The sequence below is a fragment of the Salmo trutta genome, chromosome 13 (assembly GCF_901001165.1).
Source record: "Salmo trutta chromosome 13, fSalTru1.1, whole genome shotgun sequence".
Classification (NCBI taxonomy): domain Eukaryota; kingdom Metazoa; phylum Chordata; class Actinopteri; order Salmoniformes; family Salmonidae; genus Salmo; species Salmo trutta.
Window position 1 is genome coordinate 47182626 of NC_042969.1, and position 26588 is coordinate 47209213.

The 26588-nt window shown below is 44.2% G+C and overlaps 1 protein-coding gene across 1 annotated transcript in view; it reads left to right on the top strand.

Moving 5' to 3' along the window:
* Positions 1–26588, top strand: part of rsrc1 (arginine/serine-rich coiled-coil 1) — a 185393-nt gene that overhangs the window by 139974 nt on the left and 18831 nt on the right. Inside the window, exon 7 of the mRNA XM_029772271.1 lies at positions 14643–14711. Coding sequence (XP_029628131.1) covers positions 14643–14711 — 69 coding nt within the window. The remainder of the gene's footprint in view (positions 1–14642; positions 14712–26588) is intronic.

Below are 26588 nucleotides of genomic sequence, written 5' to 3' on the forward strand. Positions count from 1 at the left end.
TCCTTGGGTGTTAAAAACATGTCTGACGTTGTTGGCTATGTTAAACAGGAGAAGTCCTTCCTCTCGCTCTGTCTACCTCCCAAATGGCACCCTCTTCCCCACATAGTGCCCTACTATTGACCAGAGCGCTATGGGAATTGCCTTGTAACCACACCCTTCTCCCAGAATCCTCCTGAAACGGTGTGACCCGAGTTCCACGCTACAATTTTCACACGGTCCACACTCAACATTCAGCCAGGCACACACGCGCGCGCACACACAGACGCACACCCTCCTCACACACGCACCTACAAAGTTTCCATATCTCGCTCCAGAGCTAATGTAAGTGGGGAAGAGACTCCAAACCACTCAATTAGAGGCAAAGGACTTACAACAAGGGGAGGAGGGAGAGTGTCTGAGTGTGCCTGTAGTTTACAGAGTCATTGTCTCAGCGGGAATTACAGGCCAGTTGTCCACCCTGCCCTGGCCCACTCCCAAAAAGGTCTCCAGACCTATCATTAACATTACCTGGGCCAGGTAACTTTTTCTCTCTGAATGTTTTGAAATCGAGATTTAAAAATGTTCGAATTCGGGAATGCTTCTCAGAAATGTATAGTAGTAGCCTTTTAACCTTGTTCAGGATAATTCACTGGTTGGCTACATCATGACAGTAGTTCTCCACTGGCATCTGTCTTGATTGATCTATATTTTAAGTTACTAGCTGATCAAGTCGGGGCAATAAAATGAGGCAGAGAGTAGAGTAGTTTCAAATGGAAAGCCAAACTAAGCCTATATCCAAACAAAACCCTGCGAATGAGATGGGCTGAGGCGGCCATGGCTCGTGCTAGCAACACCAGCCAAGGCCAAGGAACGCAAGGCTGCTCCACCAAATAAAATGAAGGGGGTGTTCTTTTAATTGCGTCGAACAAAACAACAGGGGCTAAGTAATGGGTTTTTAAATCGAAGCACATTTGGAGGGAATTGTGTAACGCCCTGTGTGGGTGTGGAGCAGGAAAGCACAGAGACGGCTGGAGTGGGCGGCATTGTGCGGCGAGAACAAAAGGCAAAAAGTTGGCACACGGAGGAGCCTGCCAAAGCTCTGGAATGAAGCACTGCGGCTAATTACCGACACACATTGTGCATTTGGAGGTAACGCCACAAAAAGTGGATAAAGATTAATTTCATACTCATCCGCCTCGCTTGGGAGAGACAGAGGAACAAATTCACTAAATTGAAAAAGCGACTGAGCGGATATGGCAGATCAGAAGGAGTCAAGGCTCTGAGTGAAACTACAATACCTTTGTGGCGAGGCCTCCTTCTATCCCTTCCTTTATCCCCTCCTTTTCTTTCAATCACGTTGACTTTTCTCTTTTTCTCTCTCTCTTCCTCACGCTCCAGCTCTCTCCACCGGCCTTTCCTAGAGGCAAGTGGGAGTCAGGGAGAGATGGAGAAGCTGGGCCTGGCTCCCAGTGCCTAGCGGTGGAGTCTGAGCAGTGGGCTGGTTGGTGTCTGGTAGTAGAATGACTCCTGTAGGCTGGCCCTCAGCCTGTGGTGGGAAGCTCTCTGTTGGGAGAGGCAGTGTTCAGAGGTGGCAGAGGAGGGTCACGCTAATAGAGCTGCAGTCTTAGACATAGTCTTTAAATGAACCTATAAGGGACTAGAGAGAAATGGCCTCAAACACTGCGATGCTGAGTGGGATGGCATCAGCTCCTATACAGCACCGGCCAAGAGAGGGAGAGCAGGAGTTTTCATTTCTACTTTTCAGAAAGAGTTCTAACATCTCTTGTCATGTTTGCTCTGCGTCAGTCCAGAGCATCCAAACTTCTGGTCTGCATATTTCTTTTTTTAAAGCTTTTTTCCCTAATTTGACGAGGGTTGGGAAAATCATCTGTCATCCACAAAAACCGTGGCAGGCCCGGAAGTGTGTGTGTTTTTATTATTTTTTCCCTGTGGAGGAGGCTTGGTGAGCGTACGGCCGCGGTTTGGAGATGAAAGACGTAGAATCATCCCGATTCCTGCCCTGCCACTGAACCACTCAAATTCCCTGACAAAGCTGTCAAGCCTCATTTTGCCTCTAACTGCCAGAGTTAACTTGGTCTGCCATTTGCAATAAACAAGAGCAGAGGCAAAAAGCACCCATTTCAGTCCATGTCAAACCCCACTGACTTAACCTTTGACTGTGGTTGTAAAAAAACACCTCCTCCCCTGATTTCTTTTGTATCGCTGCATTTATTCTTTATTTACTCCCATGTGTTGCTCAGAAGGAGGAGAGAGATAGAAGTCATCGCAGATGGAGCCGTTTAAAGGCCCATCCGTAGTTTGCAGCAGCCGCCCGCAAATTAGATTAGTGCGAAAGTTGTGTACATTTGATCCGATTGTTCTCATGTTTGGCGAACGTGTCAAATCAGCGGGCGCTTTTTAACGAGCTGCAAAACAAGGCTGGTTGTTGCTGTAATGATGGCGAAGGCTCAGACCGGCATTCTCACGTTGTGCCTGTTACACGGTATGGATACACCCGATACTACACTGCTGAGGAGCAGCAAGGCGAGACGGGTGCACATCGCATACCGTAATGCAGCCGGCTAAATTGCAAGAGGCGGCACGCACAAATAAATACTTAAAACCTTTTGCGCGTTGTGAAATGAATGGCTGTTACATGTTCAAAAACCTGACTGATGTACTCATCATAGTTGGCCAGCTATGACGGTATGTCATTACCTCTGTAAGGTGTTTAGAAATCAAAGGGAGCTCTCCAAGGAGTTTAATTGTTGAGTCTCTCAGAGAGTGATAGTGAGGATAAACAACACAGTGTCTAGTTTGGTTTCTGTCCAGCAGTTCCTCCACTGGTGTGAGAGAAGGAAGAAGGCTCTCCTCCCTGTCTGTCCGTCTATATGTCTGGCTGATCTTTCATGTGTGGAGACCCCCAGGGGAGCAGTACCTGAGAACAGCATAGTCTGCCTGCTGAACAGACACTCCTTACATCAGCCTGGGTCGTGTTCATTAGGGCACACAACTGAAAGTTTTGCAACGGAACGCAAAAAGTAGCATCTCTTATTGGACAGGTGCACGTTGTACCTCCCTGTTTCAGTCTGGTTTCTTCTGTTTGGTGCCTAATGAACACAACCCTGGGTTTGGTTGGCTACAGAGATCCAACATGGTTACAGAACATGCTTACTGCTCTAATTATGACATTTTAGATGTTTTCCATTCGGTACTGTTTTTTTTGTAACCATAATAGAAGATCTCCAATACAAGAGGTGTTCCTTTTTCTCCCTCTGTATCGTATTGTACATCACTCCTCCTTCCACCTATATCATCCTCCTATCCCATCTCTGTGCGCACTGCGCAGAGGAAAAATAATGAAAATGCTCGGCTTGGCCGTAATATTTTTGCCGGGATGTTAATTTTAAAGTCAAAGGGGCAGCTCCCTTTTCATCATGGCGGAGGCAGTGGGAATATTCAGCGCGCTGCAGATGTTCATGAATAATGTCTACGTCCAAACCCCTGGCGCGGGGGAAAGGAGGGAGGAGGAGAGAGGATAGGAGGGAGGAGGAGGGTGAGGCGAGAGGGGGGCGAGTGGGGAGCGGGGCCAGATGAATTACACGTAGGGGGGATCTGACAGGCGACTCTGAAGCTTTGTGATCATTCCAAAGTTCTAATAATCTCTCTCACCTTCTCCATCTCCCCTGTAATGAAAGAGAATAGGTGATTGCACCTCGGGCTATGTTCCCCGGTTAATGACTCCTCCAAAGGCAGAAATCGGCCAAGGAAAAAATGAACTTTGAATGAGCGGCGAATTGGCTCTGACAGTGTGATAGACCGTGACACAGATTCTGTAGCAAAACAGACGTGGGCCTAATTGATTATCAATATTTTAAGCAAAGTGGTGAAAATAAGCATTAAGAGATGAGAAGGGGGTCTGCTTGGGTGCCTTAGAGGGGGGCTCGTTTCTACCGCTTTCTCTCTCCCTGCCCAGTCCTCTCTCTGCCTATCACTCTCTTTTTCCCTCTTTTTTTCCTCTCTGCCCTGCTCTCTCATTATTTCTCTCGTATTGTTTCACTCTTTTTATCTCTCTGTATAAAATAAAAACCATACCTAGATAGCTGTATTTTTTTTCTCATACCTGATAGGGCTAGGCAAAACACATCTCTCTCTATCGTTAGAAAGGCCTTCTAGTGATGTGTTCTGTCTCTCTGCTCCCTTCTCTATTTTAGCCTGTAGTGTTCAGTGGAGTGTCTTGTCCTTGCTGTTTGTAGTCCAGGGGCCACGTCCATCCTCATCTCTCTCCTTCTGCAGAGGGCTTTGGACGGACACACACACACACACACACACACACACACACACACACACACACACACACACACACACACACACACACACACACACACACACACACACACACACACACACACACACACACACACACACACACACACACACACACACACACACACCACACACACACACACACACACACACCACACACACACACACACACACACACACACACACACACACACACACCACACACACACACACACACAACACACACACACCACACACACACACACACACACACACACACACACACACACACAACACACACACACACACACACACACACACACACACACACACACACACACACACACACACACACACACACACACACACACACCACACACACACACACACACACACACACACACACACACACACACACACACACACACACACACACACACACACACACACACACACACACACACACACACACACACACACACACAACACACACACACACACACACACCACACACACACACACACACACACACCACACACACACACACACACACACACACACACACACACACACACACCACACACACACACACACACACACACACACACACACACACACACACACACACACACACACACACACACACACACACACACACACACACACACACACACACACACACACACACAACACACACAGACACACAGACAGACAGACAGACAGACAGACAGACAGACAGAAGACAGACAGACAGACAGACAGACAGACAGACAGACAGACAAGACAGACAGACAGACAGACAGACAGACAGACAGACAGACAGACAGACAGACAGACAGACAGACAGACAGACAGACAGACAGACAGACAGACAGACAGACAGACAGACAGACAGACAGAGGACCAGAGGACCAGAGGACCACCAAGTCTCCACCTCCTTTGTCCTCCATGTTTGTTATCTGATATCAACAGTCTTGCTGAGCCCTATTGAGACTGCACAGGGACCGGGTCTCCCTCTTTTCTCTTTCTAAGTGGCCGCCCTCCTGATTCGCCTTGTGTCGGCCGGCCGATTAGCGCCCAGAGTTTGCGTTTCATGTGCGGGGGTCCGGCTCAAGCTGCAAGCCTCCGTCTTCTCGCCCACTCAGTCACAATGAGATCCTGCGTTGTCTTTCAGCGCGGAAACCCAGCCTATTATTCTCCATTCATCACATCAACACTCTCACCACACACCGACTCAGGAACACACATCCTACTACACACTCGTATACTCCCCACTACACCCACACACCATGCACACACACCCTTCCCCATCCATGTGCACAATGACAATATACATACACACACGCTGATACTCTACCACAGACACACACACATACTCACAGACACATATTCTTAGCGGAAATACACGAGCACACTTAAAAACACCCCATACTTATAAATAAACACAGCATGTTAGACATGCATTGTGTGCCCCCCCCCATCCCTCCTAAATCCCAGCAGTGGACCAGTTCAAAGAGGCAGACTCCTGCCACAGCAGGAGGAGAGAGAGCGGCGTGGTGGAAGGAGAGGCGAGAGGGAGAGCAGCATGGGGGTAGAGATAGGAGAGGGAGAGAGAGATACACCAAGGGAGCAAGAAAAGGGCAGAGGAGAGTGATGACGAGACCTGGTCAGGGTGAGGGTAGAGGGATGGAGGGGGAGGGGTGTCATCCAGTGTCCCAGCCCTCGTCAATATTTCACTCTGTGATATCTGCATTATGTATTTTCTTCATAAAGCCCTTTCAGGACCTTGTCTATATTTTTGAGTGTTTATCAAGGAACTTCTATGTACTCTGTTTGGCATAGTGGTAGTGAACTCTGGTTGGCTGTACAATAGTACGTGTTTATGTTTTCAACCTCAGGGCTGTGTGCCGTCCACAAGGTCATCTCACCCTGACCCCAACCTGACCGCGAGAGGCCTGTGATCCTCCATGCCTTTCCCAGAAGCCCTTTTTCTGACTGAAGGTGTTGGCCCCCGTACCCTAAAGGGCAGCGGTGAAACTGTGGAATTATGGGAAAGCTTCGCTCTTTGGTTTGGGAGAGGAAGGTTGTGGGCCTGCTGTGCTTCTCTGACCTGAACCACACATGCACGTTCACTCACACACTTTGTGCGCTCCTGCGCCCACATGAAGTGAGCCCCCTAGCCCTGCTGTGGAAGGTTCTGGCCCCAGGATAGGAGACTAGGGCCCTCACCTCTGTAACCCATGCATGGGGGGGCCACGTGTGCCTAGGCAACTGGGTGCTCAGGGACCTGGGAGGTCCATGGAGTAGCTGGGTGGGTGAAGGCCTGCTGTGGCCCAGGACGGGGCCTCCACCACCCCAGGATCCTCACTTCTTCTCTGGGCACAGAGAGCAACTCCAACAGCCCATAAACAAACAGCAGCATAGTCCACTGGAACTCTTAACTGATCCTGAATAAAAGCAGGCAGAGCCTAAGATGTCTCATGTGGAAAATGAAAACTAGCCTTTACCATGATTCATTCTGATTATTAAGTAGAAAATCATCTGTGGTCTCACATAGACACAATTTGTTTCCTCTCTCTCTGACGGAAATGCGTAAAAAGTTTTCTTTTCTTTTCTCATTTGGAAATGTGTGAAATAAAAAGAAATAAAATAAACTGTTGTGCACTAGGGTGATCCATCATCAGGATGGGATAGAACCAGTGTGTAGCCTCGTAATTGAAGCCTTTTCTAAGAATATAGCAGGAAACACAGGGAATAAAGCAGCCTCTGAGACGATTGTCAATGAATAATTGATTGAATTGGTAAGATATCTCGTTCTAATTGTTTTGTTTGTTAATATTTTATGGGCCGTCATTACGTTCTCTTGATAGTAGATCAGAGGCCACGGGTGGATGGCAGGCCGTGTAGTTGGTTTGGTGTCTCTGCCCTCCTTTTTCAGGGGTGCATTCACTTGGAACTGAACAAAATCAAATGGGACGAAACAGGGAGTGACCTCCCTGAATTTGTCCAATTAAAAGTCATGTTTTTAGTGCAAAACATTTGCTGTTGTGAAAAATGTTGCTACAGTGTGCACTAATGAATACATCCCAGGCTTTTGTTCATACTTTCTATTTACTATAGAAAACATGAAGTCACTGTTTGTGTATTTTTGTCCATAATTGTCTGTGTATTATTGTCCATACGTTTTTATCATGCTTCTCTGAAGGCTTTTCCACCCACCTATTGTTCAACTGTTCAATTAAATTAAAGCACCGGCCTGATTCCCCTGTTCAAAATTATGCCTTACAAGGTGTACATGGACTGGTTTTAATAGGACTACATGCACTTAAGCCCATCTGCACGTACACACCCACACACAGGCCTCTGGTATTCTCGTCTGTTACTATGGCACACAGTATCCTGTGCCACCTAGTGGCAGATAGTGGCAGTGCCCTGGTGAGAAACACTTCACCTCTTGCCCTCATTATTCCTAACTGTGACGCCATATGCATTCTAGTGCTAAAGGAAGCCTAGAGAGGCCACAAGGGTTCAATTTCATTTAATGGCTGATAATTTTATCCTTTCATCCTATTCACTTAAATCCGTCTCTCCTCTCGTCTCCTGGCCTGTGGACGGATGGATGGATGGAAGTGTGCGTGTGTGTGTACGTATGTGTGTCTGCACTGTGCAGGTTGCCTGGCTGTGGCTCACTGTAAAGTGCATTCCTGATTCAATGGGACATTTCTCCAATCGCGCGGTGCTGCTGCTAATATTATGTTTGTCGTTGGGCGTAAGGTTGATTTATCATGCTTCCTCTCCTCCTGACATTCAGATTCACTTTGATTGGCGGGTGGATAACAGGAACCCCCCCTTCTACTCTCCATACACATACGCACCCACGAACACAAACACACATTCTGTAAACGCACATACACAAATTCACATACAGTACAAACACACTCACCCACATCCAGCACACACACACACACACACACACACACACACACACACACACACACACACACACATACTAGTGATGCTCAGGTTGACTTATAACCCGCAGTTCTCGCAGTTATATCTGTGGGGCGGGTGGGTTTAGGGTCATGAAATATTGTGTTGATGAAGGGCGGGTAGGTGGCTGGCGGGTTGAATTAAGCAAAAACAAGGCATTAAAAATCGATACATGTATAATTCTTGCGCAATTCATATCTATATGCTATGTTGCGGTTTTTCTTTCATCAATTGTTTATCTAGTGTTAGTGCCTAAACTTTAGGGCCAACTGTACGCACGCCAAATACACGCCAATTGCCAAATGCTTTTGAGCAGAAAAAGTTAACTTCGATCCACTGAGGGAAAAAGGACAATGTTTGAGTTTAATTCAATAAGAGAAAAGCTGTGAAATGGAGAGTTGTAAATAAAGAGAAGGAAGGTGCTGACCAGTAGCTTAATGCTTGGGAAAGATGTTATGTGTGATGATTGTGAGGTGCTATATAAATTCGACAGTCACAAGACGGGGACTTCATATATGGCACGTCAAGGGAACTGTCCCTAAACGTCTTTGCTGCGAGGGAGAAGCCGAGATGAAAGCAAAAAACTTTACAGATGTCAACTAGATTAAAGCTTTTATTCTATCGCTGTATGACATATTTTCAGGTGAGCAAGGGTTTATTTAGTCTTCTATGGCAGGCGTGTGTCACTCATTCCATGGAGGGCTTGATGTCGGCTGGTTTTTGTTTTTTTCTTTCAATTAAGACCTAGACATCCGGGTGAGGTGAGTTCCTTACTAATTAGTGACCTTAATTAAATCAATCAAGTACAAGGGATGAGCGAAAACCCGCAGACACTCCGCCCTCCGTGGAATGAGTTTGCCATGTGTTCTAGGGCAACAAGTAACGACAGAAGAGAAGCTACATTTATCTAATTATAGACAAGTTGACTAACAAATAGCCGACTAAAATGTTGGAAATTATAATCAGAAACATAGGCCTATCTAAATAAGGCTTACATAAAATATTGTTCCGGTGTCTCTCTACAGTGCATTTTCTATATTTGCGGGTTAGGGTCGGGTGTGGGCCTCAGATTTCCCCTTTATCACATATAGTAGGGTGGTTGCAGATGGGTTATTAGCAATTGTGGGTGAACAAACAGCTGGCCCACGCATCACTAACACACACACACCCCTACCCACACATCCATAACATGTTGAGGACTGGGTAATACTCAGAAGCTGACTTTTTTAGCATCTCTATTTCAGTCTGATCAGTGCTTCTCTACGTTTTTCTATCCTTTTCTATCCCACTGTTTTCCATTTTGGTTTGATACTATTTGCTTACTGTTAGTCTTTGTTGTTCCGCAAAACTTATTGAGCTGTGTCAGTAGACCAGAGGTTCTGTTTGCATTTCCTGGGGGTTCTTCGAGTGGAGACTGTAGTGTGTAAATGAGCTCTTCCTCCAGGCTACTCCCTCGCACAATCCACTCTATCTATTCCCCTCCGTCCACTCCATTGTTTGCGTTGATTTCCTCCAGTCCCTTCTCTCGTTAACGTCTCGGGCTGCATCCCAAATGGCACCTTATTCCCTATGTAGTGCGCTACTTTTGACCAGGGCCAGGAGATCCCACGGGGCTTTGGTCAAAAGTAGTGCACTACATTGTGAATAGGGTGCCATTTGGGACCCAGATCATGTCTCGACATGTGGCCTAGATGTAGGTGCTTGGGTGATGTGAATGGGATGTTAGAGGGGGTTATAGAGAGCCCTGTTGAGGGAAAGTGATGGATGGTGTTCCCATCTGATTAGTTAGTCAGTGTAGATCAGTCTAAAAAACCCTTCCCTCTCCCCCTCCGTACACCACCACCGCCATCACTACCAGCAGTAGTAGTATGATGCATCCTAAAAGGCACCCTAGTCCCTATTTAGTGCACTACTTTGAGGCCCTGATCAAAATGAGTGTACTACGAAGGGATTAAGGTGCCATTAAGATACAGAGTTAGTAGTAGTAAAACCCCTGCTTCTGGGTTGAAAGGGCAGCGAGCGCCTGATGGACCAGTGAACTTAGGAACAAGAGGGACATGCAGAGGAGACTAGCGGGGTGTGAGGGGGGCAAGGGTTGTTCCCCCATGGACTGGACTTCTCTAAGGGGGTAGAGGTGTGTGTGAGGCACACAGGCAGGCAGGGAAGCGTAGCCTCCCGTCCCCCTGTCTGTCTGCCCTCGGTGGGCGCACTGCTCCAAAGCAGAACCCCTTTTCCTCACACGGGGGTGTTTGATTTTGATTTTCTGGCCTGAGTAATTAATCACAGAGGAGCAGGATGAGTGTTGTTTGGTTTGATTGAGAGGCCTGAGGCTGAAGGGGAGAGAGAAAGAAAGAGAGAGCGCTGGTGCTCAGGGATGGATGGATGTGATGGAGGAGAATAGGTAGAGTTGGGTGTTTTTGGAGTAGGAGTGTGTGTGTGTGTGTGTGTGTGTGTGTGTGTGTGTGTGTGTGTGTGTGTGTGTGGGGTGGCTATGCCTCAGTCATGCTCTAAGGAAGATTTTCTCTGCCAGTTTTATTTATTTATTTTCACCTTTATTTAACCAGGTAGGCCACAAGTTCTCATTTACAACTGCGACCTGGCCAAGATAAAGCAAAGCAGTGAGACAAAAACAACAACACAGATAAACATGGGGTAAACAAATGTACAGTCAATAACACAATAGAAAAATCTATGTACAGTGTGTGCAAATGTAGTAGGATTAGGGAGGTAAGGCAATAAATAGGCCATGGAGGCGAAATAATTACAATTTAGCATTAACACTGGAGTGATAGATGTGCAGAGGATGATGTGCAAGTAGAGATTCTGGCGTGCAAAAGAGCAAAAAATATATATAAAAATATGGGGATGAGGTAGTTGGGTGTGCTATTTACAGATGGGCTGTGTACAGGTACAGTGATCGGTAAGCTGCTCTGACAGCTGATGCTTAAAGTTAGTGAGGGAGATATAAGACTCTAGCTTCAGTGATTTTTGCTATTCGTTCCAGACATTGGCAGCAGAGAACTGGAAGGAAAGGTGGCCAAAGTAGGTGTTGGCTTTGGGGATGACCAGTGAAATAGACCTGCTGGAGCGCATGCTATGGGTGGGTGTTGCTATGGTGACCAGTGAGCGGAGATAAGGCGGGTTTTACCTAGCAAAGACTTATAGATGACCTGGAGCCAGTGGGTTTGGCGACGAATATGTAGCGATGGCCAGCCAACAAGAGCATGCAGGTCACAGTGATGGGTAGTATATGGGGCTTTGGTGACAAAACGGATGGCACTGTGATAGACTACATCCAATTTGTTGAGTAGAGTGTTGGAGGCTATTTTATAAATGACATCGCCGAAGTCGAGGATTGGTAGGATGGTCAGTTTTACGAGGGTATGTTTGGCAGCATGAGTGAAGGAGGCTTTGTTGCGAAATAGGAAGCCGATTCTAGATTTAATTTTGGTTTGGAGATGCTTAATGTGAGTCTGGAAGGAGAGTTTACAGTCTAACCAGACACCTAGGTATTTGTAGTTGTCCACATATTCTAAGTCAGAACCGTCCAGAGTAGTGATGCTGGATGGGCGGGCAGGTGCGGGCACCATTCGGTTGAAGAGCATGCACTTAGTTTTACTTGTATTTAAAAGCAGTTGGAGGCCACGGAAGGAGTGTTGTGTGGCGTTGAAGCTCGTCTGGAGGTTTGTTAACCCAGTGTCCATAGTGAGTAACCGTCTCATTTAGTCTTAATAACGGTAACCTCCAACCTCACACACACATACACAAAACGTATTTTCCTGTGTGTCTCTCTCTAATACATGCGTACACAAACATCCTTCTCTATTACACACATTGTGCCTTTCTATTTTTGCCCATGTCAAATAACACAGGTGTTTGAAGGTATTCAAGGTAAGTGTCTTCCTCGCATAAACCAGAATAAGAACAGACTGATTTGAATCCCCCTCTCATTTACCTAGAATCCACTTCCTCTACTTACTACACCGTTAAAAACATGTCGTAGCCAACGCTGTTTATTGTTGGCCATAATGAAATGCTTAAGAGAAATTGATGCGCCGAGACACAACATTTGAGTGGGCTGCCACATCTCTCTCAGGCAATTCATCAGCGATGACTCGGTTCCTTCACTCAGGCGATTTCCCCCAATAATGAAGATGTTAGCAGAGATTAAAAAAGATAGTGCCGAGAATGGCAGGGCTATCAATACGGCCTGTAAATTAATTACGTTTCTGTTGCAGTATATCATTTATTTCAAAGCATTAACGTCTCCGAGGGGCCATTGGACTTTATTGCTATCTTACTAGTTGATGAGTGAGCGGTGTAAAATTGAGTCTGCAATAACATTACACTTAATGAGTTTAAACTTTTCCAAAACAGAGAGGAGAAGGGGAGAGGAGAACACTGTACTCGAGAACTAATAGGAAATGAATGTGGGTGTACCGTGTTTGTTTGTGAGTGCATACAGTATGTGGAAGTAGAGCGAACAGGTCTTTGTGTGACTGCATATGGATGATCTAGGGGTGTGTTTGTGTTCGCGCTCGCGTGTTAGTGTGTTTACACACACAGATGCAGGGCATAAGTTGTACCCTTTCCCTGTGACCCCTCGGCAGCCGTCTTTGTTTAGTAATTGCCGTAGACAAAACGGCTGTCACACTAGTGCCACGGCTGCTTAACTCAACAGCCAGTCTGATGTGACTGACGTTCTGCCTCTTTAGCACAATGACTTAGCTCCAAATGGCTTCTAACTTCCCTAATCCCGCCAAGTTACCACCTCCCTTCCATCACATCTAGCCACTGAGTGAGACAGATAAGAGAGGGGAAAAAAGACTGAAAGAAGTGAGACAGTAAAGAGTGATTTGTCATTTATTTTCTGTTTCTGTTTCCCCCCTCCAGCCCTTTACTTGGTTCTCTTATCCTTCTGTTTTGCACACTTTCTCCCTGTTTCTGTTTCTCGCCCTCCCTTCCTCTCTTCTCTCTCTCTTCCTCCGTCTCTCCAGTATACTGCTCGGGGCGATAGCACAAAATCAAACTGTTTATCAATCTCTCATCTCCGCTCTGCCTCCAGGGGATCCTGCCCCCACAAACAATGAAAGTCGGACCTCACAACGGAGCCAGATCCTATTTAATTACATCAATAAGGAGAGCTACTGGAAAAACATTAGTACAACCTTAATACAAGCTTACCACGCCACTGTTATATAGCCAACACACTGGTAATGTACACTCATAAACAACAGCATACACACGGCCGGATATACGCAATATAAATAGATTATGGGGAATATCTGTCAGCGTATATAGAACATTATTGGAGGTATATCTCTTCGTCTATTAGGGACTCCAGTTCATCGTTGCCTTCCTGACAATTCTGTGATGGGGACTTTGATTAAATTAGGTCATAATAAAACAAAGTGTTGGGGGTGGCAGAAGTCTTTCACTTCATTTACACTTCTTTCTGTCTGGAAGTGCCGAGGAGAAGAGATGAGGGGATGAGAATTGCGGGCTCTGTTGAAATCCAATTGTGATTATATGTGTAATTGCAGCTCCGGGTGCCCCGGGGCCTACAGAGCTATGTAGCGACGCCGGGTCTATGTTTCATTCAAATCATCATCGAGGAACGGAGAGACCGAGAGAGCAAGAGAGAGAATAATACAGAAAAATGTCATGCAGGCCCCGCATGCTGCATCCAATCCCGTCCTCCTCCTCTTCTCTGGCTGGATTAGCCGCAGCTCGTTAGCGTGCTAAAATGTAATAATGCAAACATCAGGTGGAATTGGGCCGGCTCCATTATCAGCCTACAAGATGGATGATGTGCATGGGGCGCCACACAAGGGGGCCGGAGGGGCGAGGGGGCTGCAATTTAGATTCAATAAACTAGCAAACCAAGAGGCCCCCCCAGATCTGATTTATCTCTTACTCTATGGCCAGTCACTTTTTCTGAGCTGATTTCCTATTACTGCTCCGAGAGAACAATTCATTGGGATAATGCGCAGGCCAAAAGCAGAGCCTGGGTGGCCCCTGAGACCATAAGAAACCAGATCAGGGAGATAGGTTAATAGGTTTAAGAGGAACGATAAGCAATTAAATCTAAGGCCCGAGTTCAGTTATTAAATTCAAGAGTGAGATATTAAACCTAAAGAGTTAGGTGGGTTATTCAACATAAGACTAAGCTAGCTAGGTCTCTATATTAAACGTGAGAGAGATTATCGTGTTAAGGGGTTTATCGGGTTAGGGGACAACAGAGGAAACACACCTACAACACTTGATACAAATACACTGCTCAGCGACGTGTGCTGGTTATGTTGTTGCTACAAGAGATATAGAAATGTGCTATTTGCTCTGCTCATGAGGGTTTCTCTCCTTTCCAGCCAAAACCGATGAGGTGCTGAAAGCCAAGGAGAGGAAGGACGAGGAGGCCAAGAAGATGAAGTTGGAAGGTGAGCCTGGTCAATGTCATCAGTTTAGTAGTGGAGGTGGTACTATAGGTGGACTGTGTAGCATTATGTATTACAGTACACATAATCAATGTTCCCTAAAAAAAAATTGGGCACTGAGCAAATTTCAGGTCTTCTGATGCATTGACCCTGTACCCACAGTAAGTCACAGTTTTAACAGTGGCCAAGTAGGTTATTGTGGCTATTTGATCATAATATAGGCCTACCAGAGTGGCCTACCATAATAAAAACAATGGAGAAAATGCATCCCTTAGATTTTTAACATGGAAATAGCAGTTCTACCATTTAGCCTACAGTAGCAGCCAATGTGTGGCGTTTAATATAGGCCTACATTTCATGAGACTTAAAAAAAAGAAGTTTTTTTAAACTTACAGGGCTTGACACTAACCTGTTTATACACTTGTCCTTCAGACAAGGAGGTGACTGAAAATGTTGTGGTTGATGCAAGAAACCACTTTACAAAATAAAATGCATTATTATTCCCATACCATTATTACAGAGAATCAGACAAATTATGCTACCCTCTGCCTATTGGCTACTTAGCTAATTTAAGCCTGTTTCAAAATACAACACTGCCCCTTTAAGACAAAAAAAAAACCTGACTTGCTTTTCAAAGATGTCTAGAAATGTACACATTTTGTGCTCTTGTAGGAAGCAATCACTCCCCTATTGCTGACTACAAATGATCTATAACTGGGCTAATAACTCACTAACTAGCAAAGGATATGAACGTAATGTGCACACGTGGCTACATGCAGCTCTCGCTTTGATCTCAAAACAAGGCATCTACTCCCGACCACAGCTGTAAACGTAGTCCAGTTCAAAGTAAATGGCACAGATCCATATATGACAATGGTCTATTTGCATACAGGCCTACTGCATCTCTAATTGGTTATGCTGCACATGTCTGTGTAGAGTTGGGCTGAGCTCTGCGCAATAGAATCCTACTCCGATGCGTTCTGTCTACAACAAAATCTCTTGCATAGTTTGTTTTGCTTCGGTATGTTGCTTTGAAAGTGGATAATATTGCGTTGATTTTAATCACTATTGCCACAGTAAAGGGAAACATTGATAGTGTTAACTAACTGGGAGAAAGTTGAAGTTCAATCTAGTGCTTCTCTCCGTGGGCTGATATTTCTTCTGCGCTCTGCGGGGCAGTCCCTGGGGAACTGCGTGGCACCGCCTGCGCATGCGCGCAGTTTAGAGGGAACAATGTCCATAATGCTCTGTGTAACATCAATACATACTGGGTTTGTGTAGCTGAGTGGTGGTGACAGACGGGTGGGCAGGCAGATGGGCAAGCAGATAGACGTGCTGGCGTACAGGCAGAAAGACAGACAGGCTGACCAGTGAGCAATTGGCCAACTTCTTCAGTCTTCACTTACAGTGCCTTCAGAAAGTATTCCCACCCATTGACTTTTTCCACATGTTGTTGTTACACAGTGGGACTAAAATGGATTTCATTGTCATTTTTTTGTCAACGAGCTACACAAAATAGTCTGTCGAAGTGGAAGAAAAATTCTAACGTTTGTAAAAAAATTAATGAACAGTTTTACACTAATATATCTTGATTAGGAAAGTATTCAACCCCAGTACGTTACAATCACCTTTGGCAGCAATTACAGCTGTGAGTCTTTCCAGGTAAATCTCTAAGAGCTTTCCACACCTGGATTGTGCAACATTTGCCCATTGTTGTTTTCAAAATTCTTCAAGCCCTGTCAAATTGGTTGTTGATACTTGCTGGACAACCATTTTCAGGACTTGCCTTATATTTTCAAGCAGATTTAAGTCTAAACTATAACTCGGCCACTCAGGAACATTCACTGTCTTCTTGGTAAGCAACTCCAGTGTAAATGTGGCCTTGTGTTTTAGGTTATTGTCCTGCTGAAAGGTGAATTCATCTTGCAGTGTCTGGTGGAAAGCAAACTGAACCAGGTTTTCCTCTAGGAAAACACCATGCTACCATGTTGTGCTGCAATGCTGTGTTGTCTTATGTCACTCTTTATGTAGTGTTGTGTTGTCTGTCTTGTTGTGATGTGTGTGTTGTCCTACTGTATTATTTATTTTTAATCCCAACCCCCGTCCCTGCAGGAGGCCTTTTTCCTTCTGGTAGGCCGTCATTGTAAATAAGAATTTGTTCTTAACTGACTTGCCTAATTAAATTAAGGTTTAATAAAATAAATACAAAATCACCCGCGAGTGAACACGCTTTTTAGATCTGTTCAGAGCCGTGCGGGTGCACATTTGTTGATATTCTTTGCTAGTTAGCGAGTTATTAGCCCAGTTATAGATAAGTATAGTACAGCAATGGGCAGTTACTGCTTCCTACAAGAGCACAAAATGTGTAGGCTACATTTCAAGTAGTCTTTGAAAAACCAGTCAGGTATAAAGCTTATGTGTATTTTGAGACAGTCTTGAATATGCAATTAAGCCAGTAGGCAGAGGGGTAGCCTACATTGTCTAATTCTCTGTATGGTAATAATAATACATTTTATTTTGTAAAGTGGTTTCTTGCATCATACAACACAATAAATGCAATTTACACTCACGTATTTGGCCCATGGTGTTACAGACCAAGTATAAAATCATTAATTAATGTCAAGCCCTTCATAATGTAAAAACATTTTTAAAAGTTTAATGCAATGTAGGCCTGCATTGAACACCTCATATAGGCTACTGGAGGATATATCATAGAAATCAAAAGCTATTTCCATTTGAAAATGTTATGGGATTTGCTCCATTGGTTTTGTTGGTAGGCTTACATTATGCTCAATAGCCACACAAGCCTTTTGTGTACTGTCTAAAACTGTAAGGGTACAACCTTAGTGATCACTATAAATGCGCTGGGAGTTGCACAAAATTTGCACAAAATTCTCGCAAAGTTCAAGTCTCTGCTCACTAGACCAAACATTTGCTCAGTGCCCCCAAAGAATTTGAGGGAACATTGCCCATAACATGATGCAGCCACCACTATGCTTGAAAATATGGAGAGTGGGAATGAGTAATATGTTTGGGGCAAATCCAATACAACACTTTGTATTCAGGACAAAAAGTGACTGACTTTGCCAAATTTTTTCCAGCAATACTTTAGTGCCTTGTTGCAAATAAGGTGCATTTTTTTAAAATATTTGTAGTCTGTACAGGCTTCCTTCTTTTCACTCTGTCAATTAGGTTAGTATTGTGGAGTAACTACAATGTTGTTGATCCATCCTCAGTTTTCTCCTATCACAGACATTAAACTGTGTAACTGTTTTAAAATCACAATTGGCCTCATGGTGAAACCCTGAGCGGTTGGTTACCTTGAACAGTTTCCTGAACTTATTTAGGCTTGCCATAACCAAGGGTTTGAATACTTATTGACTCAAGACATTTCAGCTTCTCATTTGTAATTCATTTGTAAAAATGTCAAAAAACGAAATTCAACTTTGACTTTATGGAGTATTGTGTGTAGGCCAGTAACATAACATCTCAATTGAACCTAATTGAGATGGTTTGGGATGAGCTGGACCGCAGAGTGAAGGAAAAGCAGCCAACAAGTGCTCAACCCTTCAAGACTGTTGGAAAAGCATTCCTCATGAAGCTGGTTGAGAGAATACCAAGAGTGTGCAAAGCTGTCATCAAGGCAAAGGGTGGCTACTTTGAAGAATCTAAAATCTATTTTGATTTGTTAAACACTTTTTTGGTGACTAAATTATTCCATGAGTTATTTCATAGTTTTGATGTCTTCACTATTATTCTACAATGTAGAAAATAGTACAAATAAAGAAAACCCTTGAATGAGTGGGTGTGCCAAAACTTTTGACTGGTACTGTATATGGGGTCATTTAGAAATGTCCTTGTTTTTGAAAGAAAAGCAAAAAAAATGTGTCCATTAAAATAACATCAAATTCATCAGAAATACAGTATAGACATTAATGTTTCATGAGATGAAGTAAAAGATCCCAGAAATGTTTCATATGGACAAAAAGCATATTTCTCTAAAATGTTCTGCACAAATTTGTTTACATTTACATTGTTTATTGAGCATTTCTCCTTTGCCAAGATAATCCATCCACCTGACAGGTGTGGCATATCAAGAAGCTGATTAAACAGCATGATCGTTACACAGGTGCACCTTGTACTGGGGACAATAAAAGTTCACTCTAAAATGTGCAGTTTTGTCACACAACACAATGCCACAGATGTCTCAAGTTTTGAAGGAGCGTGCAATTGGCATGCAGACTACAGGAATGTTCCACCAGAGCTGTTGCCAGATAATTAAGCCGCCTACAACGTCATTTTACAAAATTTGGCAGTAAGTCCAACCGGCCTCACAACCTGTCTGTCTGTAATAAAAAAAATTAAATAACATTATTATGAATATTACTAACAACAATAGATTTTTTTTAAATTGGCCAAGGGATCCGAGGAATAAGTTAAGAGTGTGTAATAAAATACAATGTAATATTATTAATCTATAATGTCTGTTCTTAACCCTGGGCTAAATGGGCCTGGGAGGCTCACAGTGATATTGGTATTCACAGTACTCTACCAATTATAAAATATTCAACTCAATACTTATTGCATTCCCAAATTATTATTTTTTTATTACACATCAATGAACTGTTAAGCTTTGCTGTAAAGTTTTCTCAGACTCATGGGAAAATGTGTGGAATTGCAGGGCATTATTTTTAAATTTGCAACAACAAAAAATCGCTCTGCCTCATAACAAAATGTATAGAATTACAGGAAATTAGCTTGAAAACTGCTACATTTTTTCTCCGATGCGAAGAGGCGGCCTTTAAAATGTTCCTTCCCAGGGCCCGAGACTTGACTTCACTCAAGTTGTGTTCTGATTATGAGGGGTTCCCTGATTTAATTTTCTATCACAGAAGGGGTCCCCGGCCCCAAAAAGTTTGAGAACCCCTGACATAGGGAATAGGGTGCCATTTGGGAAGCAGACAGCATTTCGACTGACATTTTCAAGTAAAGTCAGGAGAAATTTGCTATGGAGCAACAAAAAGTGCTAGCGGTAAAACAAAAAAACGCTTCACATGGGATAATGAAATTAAGTCAGTCCTGTCCTGGTGTTGGCCTGAAATGAATGACAAAATGTCAGGGTGCAGGTGGTGATGGCTTTGTGTATGTCCGTGTTTGTGCTTCCATCCGTGTACGTGTGCGGACGTAGCTAGAATTGAATTCATTCGATTTCGCACATACCTACCTATACAATGTCTTTCAGAAACAAGGCATTTCATGGCTTTACACCACACACACATACTGAAAACTTTGAGGTTGCTGAAGACGTTCAGTGTTATTATTGTCGAGTTGTGGTAGATGACATGTTACTAGTGTCTTTACTTGGCTAGGTGTTGCACCACATCCATTCTGGAGAGTAATTCAAGGGGTTTGGTAACAGTAACGCACACACACAGAGTGGGAAACTGTGCATGACCTTTAAAGTTTGGTGACCTTTTAGCCAAATGAAAGCCCGGCCATCAGAAATTAATTAGCCCTGCAAACCTACTCTGGTCTTTCCTCCGTTGGCAGCGAGGACATAAATTAAATCGCTCTCTCTGTTTCGCCCTCATTTTTTGGTCTGTCATTCTCTCATTCTATTTTTCATTTCTCTTGCTGCTCCGTCCCTCTCCTCCCTCTCCCTCCCCTTCCCCCTCTCTCTCTCTCTCTCCCTCTCTTTCTCTCAGCGGAGACATTGGCAAAGTGTTGAGTAAGTGTGTGGCTCCAGGCTACGGTGCCGAGCTCCCAGTCAAGTAGGTTTCTTAAGCAGAGTTCACGCTGTAATCTTGCATTTTTTCGAATCAATTGACTCCTTCCCCCACCCCCCAGCTCAAAGCCACTTCATTCCTCTCTCAAACTGTTCCTGTTTTATTAAGTAACGCGCTGTGCCCACATAGCGCTGCGAGGCTTTATTTTTTTTATTCCTGGTCCTCTTTGGGAGAGCGAACCGAAATAGTCGGGTGCAAAACAGCTCATCAAAGCGCCTCTGCCGACCCAACAGCTGCTTTGGCTCTGACCACGAAGACCGAGAGCTGGCGTCACACGGTGGGCCCCGCCCACTGGCGTCCGGCACCCAGCCCAGCTTCTCAATGGCCAACTGAATGGAAGAGGTGGGCCCGGCGCTTATTAAATGCTGTGTCACCGGGGTCTCCCATGCACTCCCGCAGGAGCTCCTACAGATCAGCCCCGACAAGAAAGTTACCGTTAAGAAGAACAAAATGAAACCAAACGAGATGACGAGAACAGCCACCTACACTACACTTCACAAATAGATTTACAAGTCCGACAGTAGTGGTACTAATCGAAACCGTTCTTGATTCATGTGGATGCTGTGTTATGTACACTATTATTATACCGCAGTACACACTGACTGCCCCTGAGCAAAGTGGGTTTTATCAAGAGGGCATCCAGATCAATACTTAACAAAGTATTCTCAACTTGAAAGGGCTGTTATTTTTGTGTTTCTTGTCTGTTTAAGGGCAAATAGTAGAGTTGGAAAATGTAACTTTGGAAGAGACAACCACTAGCTATGTACACTACATGGCCAAAAGTATGTGGACACCTGCTAGTTGAACCTCTCATTCCAAATTCATGGGCATTGATATGGAGTTTGTCCCCCATTTGCTGCTATAACGGCCTCCACTCTTCTGGGAAGGCTTTCCACTAGATGTTGGAACATTGTTGCGGGGACTTGCTTCCATTCAGCCACAAAATGCATTAGTGAGGTTGTTCACTGATGTTGGACGATTAGGCCTGGCTCGCAGTCGGCGTTCCAATTCATCCCAAAGGTGTTCGATGGGGTTGAGGTCAGGGCTCTGTGCAGGCCGGTCAAGTTATTCCACACTGATTTCGACAAACCATTTCTGTATGGACCTTGCTTTGTGCACAGGGGCATTGTCGTTCTGAAACAGGAAAAGGCCTTCCCCAAACCGTTGCCACAAAGTTGGAAGCACAGAATTGTCTAGAATGTCATTATGCTGTAGCGTTAAGATTTCCCTTCACTGGAACTAAGGGGTTTAGCTCAAACCATAAAAAACAGCCCCAGACCTTTAGTCCTCCTCCACCAAACGTTACAGTTGGCACTGGGGCAGGTAGTGTTCTCCTGGCATCCGTCAAACCCAGATTGGTCTGTCAGACTGCCAGATGGTGAAGCATAATTCACCACTCCAGAGAACGCGTTTCCACTGCTCCATTGTCCAGTGGGGGTGAGCTTTACACGACTCCAGCCGACGCTTGGCATTGCACATGGTGATCTTAGTTTCGGCCAATGAAACCCATTTCATAAAGTTCCCGACGAACAGTTCTTGTGCTGATGTTGCTTCCAAAGACAGTTTGGAACTCGGTTGTGAGTGTTGCAACCAAGGACAGACGATTTTTGCACGAAACGCGCTTCAGCACTCGGCGGTCCCATTGTGTGAGCTTGTGTGTCCAACCACTTCGTGCCTGAGCCGTTGTTGCTCCTAGACATTTCCACTTCACAATAACAGCACTTTGATGAACTGACTTGAACTGAGCTTTTGGATGAACTTTGATGAACTGACTTGTTGGAGAGGTGACATCCTATGATGGTGGCACGTTGAAAGTCACTGAGCTTTTCAGTACGGTCCATTCTACAGCCAATGTTTGATCTATGGAGATTGCATGGCTATGTGCTCGATTGTATACACCTGTCAGTAACGGGTGTGGCTGAAATAGCAGAATCCACTAATTTGAAGGTGTGTCCACATACTTTTGGCCATGTAGTACATGTCTGCTGTATGTATTGCTGCCCTGACTTTTGGTTTTAGCTATGGAGTGTGATGCTACACACTAACACCAGGGTTCAGGCCAATATGATGTGGGGGCAAGACTGACTCTGTCAGATGTAATGGCTGTGGTCGTCAAACCCAGTGCTCACACTCAAAAAAGTGAATGTATGTTTCATAATGAGAGCAATCTTTCCACAGTACTTCCCCACCACTAGCCCTCCTTGGTAAAGATTTGAAAAGGTGCAGGTGAATCTGGTGTAGCGTGTGCATGTGTGTGGCAGAGAGAGATCAAAACCGGTGCTCATTAAGACTGTTAATTCCCCTTCTTTTCACGTGTGCAGTTGTTCAGAGGAGCAGGTGACAGAGGCTATAACATCATGCAGTCAATATGGAAATTAGTGTCAAATGCTTAATAACCTCAGCCATTCCCACGCACAGCCATGCCTGTTCAAAGGCATTGTGAATCTTGTGTGTGACTGCAGGATGTTATAAAGACTAGTGTTGTTTTCCTGTGGTTTATATCTCATATGCTGATGGTATGACGGTAAGGTATTTGAGTCATATGAACCTCTGTCCCTATCATCACAAACCGCTGGCAGATTGGAAGATCATATATTTTAATGAGAAGTTCAATAGCTTTTTAACCCATCTCATTAGGAGGAATATATACTATGGGCTTGCTCTTTTGGCATTAAAACGAAATAACTGTTTGTTTAATTATGCGGTGTGTAAGATGGGTCACGGGTTGGGGTGTGTACCTATCTGTGTGTGTCTGTGTTCTGGAGTTAGATGGCGATTAAATATTCAGAGGGTTGCTCCCCCTCTCCCCGACCCTGCTGCGGCCATTAACACATCATCACCATATAACTAGCTCTGTTGTCAATCACCAGCCCCATGCCAAAGAGGCACATGTCTGGTCTTCATCTCTGGCCTGGCTGTAGAACAGAAAAAAGCGAAGTAACAAGGGAGTGACGGGGAGAGAAAATGGCCAAACCAACAGAGATGCCTTTTCTTTTCACCTTCTCCTGGAGAGGAGGAGAACATAGTACCCACATGGAGAAACGGTCGTACATTTAGTGTTCTAACGTTACACCTAGCTTGAATTCGAGTGCTGGTTAGTGGTTAGCCTTGCCTGTGTCTCTGGTAGTAGGCCAATCTATCTGCATTAATTTGCAATGTTTGAATTAATATTTTGTTGAAGTCAAACGGTGCGATTCTGCCCCATTTTAATAATGTGTAACACCCTAATGTTTTCGCTAACCTACCCTTTTTATTACACCGCACGTAAAAGTGGGCGTGCATACGGGCCACATGCGCTATCATGCCTTATAATAAATTATGGGCTCCGTATTCTAATTAAAAATAATAATTAGGCTGCTGGATAACAAACTCTCCTAATCTTCATGTGCCTCAATTTGTATCTTTGGTTGTAATAAAAAAAAAAATCAGGAAATGAGAGGAAAGTGAGAGGGAGATTGGACGGACGTTGGGACGCTTTAATGTAATCTGCCTGCAAATCAAATTATTTGACCTCGAAAGCCTAACAATACAAACTCCTACCGGACTGCTGTTAAATATTTAGCATGCGCCCTGTCATGAATACAAATGGAGCGCAAATTAGAATCTACAGGCGTCTGACCCCCCTATCACACCCAGGGAGCACTGGGGCTCGTGCTGCTTTAAATGTTTTAATTACCGGGCGGGCAGGAGGATCCTGCTGCAGCACTTGAAGGACAAGCAGAGATATTCAGCACCTGGTAAACATCGGTGTTCCTGTGTCGATTATCTCCCTGCATGAAGTGTAATGTGGGAGATGCGCTGATGATGAGACACGGTGAATAACGTCAACGAATTGTCATGCACTTGTCATTTGGCCTAATGCCATGTTGCTACTGTAGGCTATACATGGTGGCTTTATTTTCCTATGAGGCTCTTCCCATCATATCGAGGGTATCTTCTGGATGCTCCGAGAAAGCATCCTGTAATTTCTATTGTGCGCTTTGACAGAATATCATTCACAGTGATTTTGATGTAAGAAAATCTGGTTTGTATTGACCTGCTATCGATCCTGGGGTGGACTCATCACTTGTCGTTTAGCGGCAGTGCTTTGCGATGGATCACCTTATTTGTTGTTAATATGTTCAATATCAATACAATAAGGTGTTGAACATGTTGATGAATATTACACTGACAGTTCACCCGGTTTTATGACGTTTTTTTGTTTCTTGGATTAAAAAGGTGAATAAATACTGTCTTATTTGGAGTGGCCAATAAATGACGCATTTATAGGCTACGGTAGATGTAAATGCTGACTTTACAGAAACAACTGACTTTACAATATCGTCGTCCATGTAGGACTATTAGCCTACTTATTCCATCGACATTTTTTTCCTCCTAAATGATGTTTGATTTGGACTCGAATTGGTGTCCACAAGTCGATTCAACGTCCTTTATTTTCTTCCCCCTCCCCATTCAGTTTTGCTGTTGGGCAACCCCGCATTGAAATTATTAGTTATGCCTGGCTTGTAAGCAGTTAATCAGAGTTATAGACCCTGGGGAAATACATTTGGCAGAAAATCAGTGTGAGAAGATTTAATTATCACGCGAGACCTTTTCCCTCAGCTGGCCCAGTGAACCCCAAAACTCCCGCGCTGCTGCAGCCAAATGTGCGCGGACGCCAGCCTTCTCCTCCCAATTTGTTCCCGCGCGCAGTGATAAGCCAAGCAATTACTGCTTTATTGATTTTTCATCACCGAAAATTTAAAGTAGATTTTTTTTCACTCTTTGAAAAGCCATGGTGGGTGATTAAGTGAGGCCCCTTTCTACCCCCTCCATCCTTCCCTCTGAGGTTCAGGGGAAAAGTGGATCCGCGTGGCAAATTCAAATAACCCCGGGTCGACCCCTGTTGTTGTCGGATAATGTGATGATACACGGCTTTCTCACTATGGGACGCAACCAAACGTCAGTGCATGGAGGGGTATCAACCGAAATGTTTAACTTGCCCTGTGAAGCAAAAGAGGAAGCAGCCCGCCAATACCATTAGTAGTGGCCTATTAGACCACATTATCCAGATGTTGCGCGTGTGCCTCTGCTGTGCACACCACAGGTTAAGTGGATGGATGATTGACAGCACCTTTTCGCCCGTGTTGATCACTAATCGTTTTACGGGTCACCCTTATCAATTACCCCGCTGTCTGTGGAGTCTGTGGAGTGATGTACCTTCAAATGTCACCAAAATCACAAGAAGAACATATTGATGTTGATACTGCATTTCTGTCACTGTTTTAGAAATGTATTCCTCTTTGTTGCTATCATTCAGACATTGAAAGTGAAATCCTCTCAATTAAATAAATCAGATTTGTATAATATAATTAATATGATAATAATCAATTGTCATTGGTATTCCATATTTAGTTGCTGCCCAGTAAAAGTCTACATGTTGAAGTCTACATTATATTTCATAACAATTTGAAATAATTGGCTAGGTCTCCCTTGTAATTAAGGTCTTTTGACTTCAACAGGATTTCTTGGAAAAATAAAGGTAAAAACAATAAACATAAGAAATAATTTAACCTAAGAATGCCCTTGATTGTGATCAGAATGAGGTTTCATCTGACTGTACAGTGCCTTCGGAAAGTATTCATACCCCTTGACATAGTCCACATTTTGTTGTTACAGCCTGAATTCAAAATATATTAAATGTATTTTTTTCTCCCACCCATCTACACACAATACCCAATGACAAAGGGAAAAATCTAATTTATTGAAAATGAAATACAAAAATGTAATTTACATAAGTATTCACACTCCTGAGTCAATACATGTTAGAATCACCTTTGGCAGCGATTACAGTGGTGAGTCTTTCTGGGTAAGTCTCTGAGCTTTGCACACCTGGATTGTACAATATTTGACCATTATTATTTTAAAAATTCTTCGAACTCGCTAGACAGCCATTTTCAAGTCTTGCCATAGATTTTCAAGCCGTAACATTCAATGTCGTCTTGGTGAGCAACTCCAGTGTATATTTGTGTTTTAGATTATTGTCCTGCTTAAAGGTGAATTTGTCTCCCAGTATCTGTTGGAAAGCAAACTGAGCCAGGTTTTCCCCTAAGAT